Raw genomic sequence first — 2,774 nt, forward strand, 5'->3', positions numbered from 1 at the left:
AGAATGAGTTTAAGTCCTATATGGTTATTAATACGCTGTATGATAAATGAAATAGGGCTTAATTTCCGCCTACGTTAGTCACCCACTCTTGCATATTACTGTCTATGAAGCGGGAAAGTGAAGTATAATATAATAACCACCGCCATTTTATACCTTACCGTGCATTTGTTGGTATATGTATTAATCAAGAATTGTTGTCGTACATATATAACTGATACTAAATCGTCGCCCGACCGCCGTTGCAAGATGAAACTGTATTATACACGTAAATTTTTTTTCAGTTGGTCTAAATACTAGTTTAAATTAATGGTACCTAATTATAGTAAGGGTGATGTGTGAGTGTTTATGAGCGAAACACCTAAGCTCTACGCGGCTCTAGCAGAAGGTAATGGAGAACTTCTGCTGACTCTTTCGCCACAACTTTCTCTCACTCTTTCCTCCTGCAACTAGCAGCTCACCTGTGACGGACCGGTGTCCCGTCCAAGTGGGGAACTTATACGCCAACGAAACCGGAATACCAGCCCTCATGAATCAGGCATGGCCCGAAATGGATAAAGCAACAACAAGAATTATATTACGGTTGGCTGAATTAATTATAGTTGTGTGTATTTGGTTGGAGCATGTTTTCGTACAGGTGACATATTCAGTTTAATGAATACTCAGGTCAAATCTATTAGCATCCGATTTCAGGAAAATAATAATTATTGCTCATGTTCTAATGATCTAAAATTCCTAACTGCAAAATCTTGTTAATTCTATTCGTAGACTTACATAATTGCTGCTGAACCACACAGGCCAGATGCAAACAGATTACTTTTCACATAAATATAAGAAAACATTGCAACTGTCAAGTTGGATGCGGCTCAACAATATTTTGAATAGTATACAACCAATTAAAAAGTAAAATACTTTAATATCCACTCACTGATGAGTATTTGATAAGGCAATTTTCATTGAAGTATTGTGGTGAGGCAAATCGGGAATACTTGTAGGCAAATTAGCAATCGGAACTGTGAGTGCCAGCCAAACGAAGTACGGTGGTAGTCCTAAATAACGCGTGTCTTGGGTTAAGATTGACACTATATCGGAATATTGACAATTGTTTCGATAAGCACAGGGTATTTCTCTGAAAAAAAAAAGAGAATTAGATATCAGAAAAAGGAAGTAATAAACTTAAAGGTGCATAATAATTTCTATAATTAGTAATACACCAGACATTCTAGGGAGGGATATAACGATTAAATTGATCCCAGTATTTTATTGTTTCTTATTTCATCTTCCGAAATATGACAAATAAAATCTACTTTGAAAGAACGTAAAAGGCAAACTTTTTGTCCAATGATCAAACCATATTTTCATCCAGTAATTTCATGACGATTGTATAATTCACACACGCACAAACACATGTACATATGCGTGTTTGCCTATATAGATACATACATCCAAAATGGTATTTATTTTACAGACACCAGTGCTATCAAAGAATTGTCTGCTCTGATGGAATTTGAATTCAGTAAGTAGAGTTATCGAACGGAATATAGACTTACCTTCCGATTTTTAAACTGCAGTTTGTCAGCATTCCATTAACAATGTTTGTCATCTCGGTATTTGAGGTTAATGGTACATCGTGCACAAGAACATTCGAACCTACAGTATCTCTCAACATCGAAGCCCCAACTAATTTATAGGCAGCGGCGAAAGAATTAGAAACCATAGGCAAATTTGTGCTATTGTAAGTATGAGTACTTGTATTCAAACATTTAACTGAGGTGTTCGTACCGAGCAGCAGTGGTAAATATTCGTTGCATATAATATGCTGGAACATTGCAATTAACAACGTCCTTGCTTCATTTCGGCAATCTGTATTGTTGCAAGTTTGATTAAGTCTACCGACAAGTCTATTGTGTTCACGAAGGAAAACATGATATAATGCCATCACTAAGGGGTTTTCCCTGATTGGCGCTGAAACTGCAAAATATAGAAAACATGTTTTGGTTTTATTAAACGAAGAAATTTCTTAGTGGAAGGAGATATATCTGTAAAGGCAACTGGCTCAAATTTAGCATATTAATGGTTTTAAATCTGGCTTAAATATAGCAATTTCGTTGAATCGATCCTAATGCTCAACTGTTAGTTATCTTGTCAATACCGAAAGGCGAAGTCGACTTCGGTGGCATTTGAACTCAAAGCGTAAAGAGGGGAAAATGCCCTAAGCATTTTATCTATGCAGTAATGATTCAGCCAAGTCACTGCCTTGGTCACTTTTAGCATATTAATAACTATTATTCATTAAGTAACAATCGACTGAAATGCTTGTTAACATTCAACAAGATATAATTTCAGTTCTGCTAATGTTTGAATGAAATCAAAATTCAGAGGAGAGTATTCTATTGCCTTGGCCATCTTAACTGGTACTTCTCTTAAAACACGAACATGATCTATGAAATTCAAATATTTTCTCTAAATCTTAACTATTTTCAGGAAAAATTATTATGATGATACACTTGGTATGTATATTTGTTGTATGACTGAAGGAGATGAGTACAACCAAAAATACAAAATATTCTACATATAACTGCCTACATCTTCAGGGATAACTTCTACCAAATAACTATTCAGGGCATCAATGATTTCCTTCATTAAATTACTACATTGGAATAAATTAATGATATGGGTTGGATTTCAAGACTTTTACACAATTATTATCGATTCAAGCGCAAAAAAAATTACTTTAAATCAGAGATGATTCCGACATTAAATTTGTCTTTTTTCAT

General features: G+C 34.8%; 1 protein-coding gene across 1 annotated transcript in view; it reads right to left on the bottom strand.

The window, feature by feature from the left end:
- Positions 1-1,997, bottom strand: part of LOC106877966 (heme peroxidase 2) — a 12,794-nt gene extending 10,797 nt beyond the window's left edge. Inside the window, exons 1-2 of the mRNA XM_014927044.2 lie at positions 1,548-1,997; positions 926-1,126 (exon numbers count right to left, since the gene is read on the bottom strand). Of these exons, the coding sequence (XP_014782530.1) occupies positions 926-1,126; positions 1,548-1,936 (590 nt within the window). The 5' untranslated portion in view covers positions 1,937-1,997. The remainder of the gene's footprint in view (positions 1-925; positions 1,127-1,547) is intronic.
- Between the last annotated feature and the right edge of the window lie 777 nt (positions 1,998-2,774).

Source organism: Octopus bimaculoides, chromosome 20 (assembly GCF_001194135.2).
Source record: "Octopus bimaculoides isolate UCB-OBI-ISO-001 chromosome 20, ASM119413v2, whole genome shotgun sequence".
Taxonomy (NCBI): domain Eukaryota; kingdom Metazoa; phylum Mollusca; class Cephalopoda; order Octopoda; family Octopodidae; genus Octopus; species Octopus bimaculoides.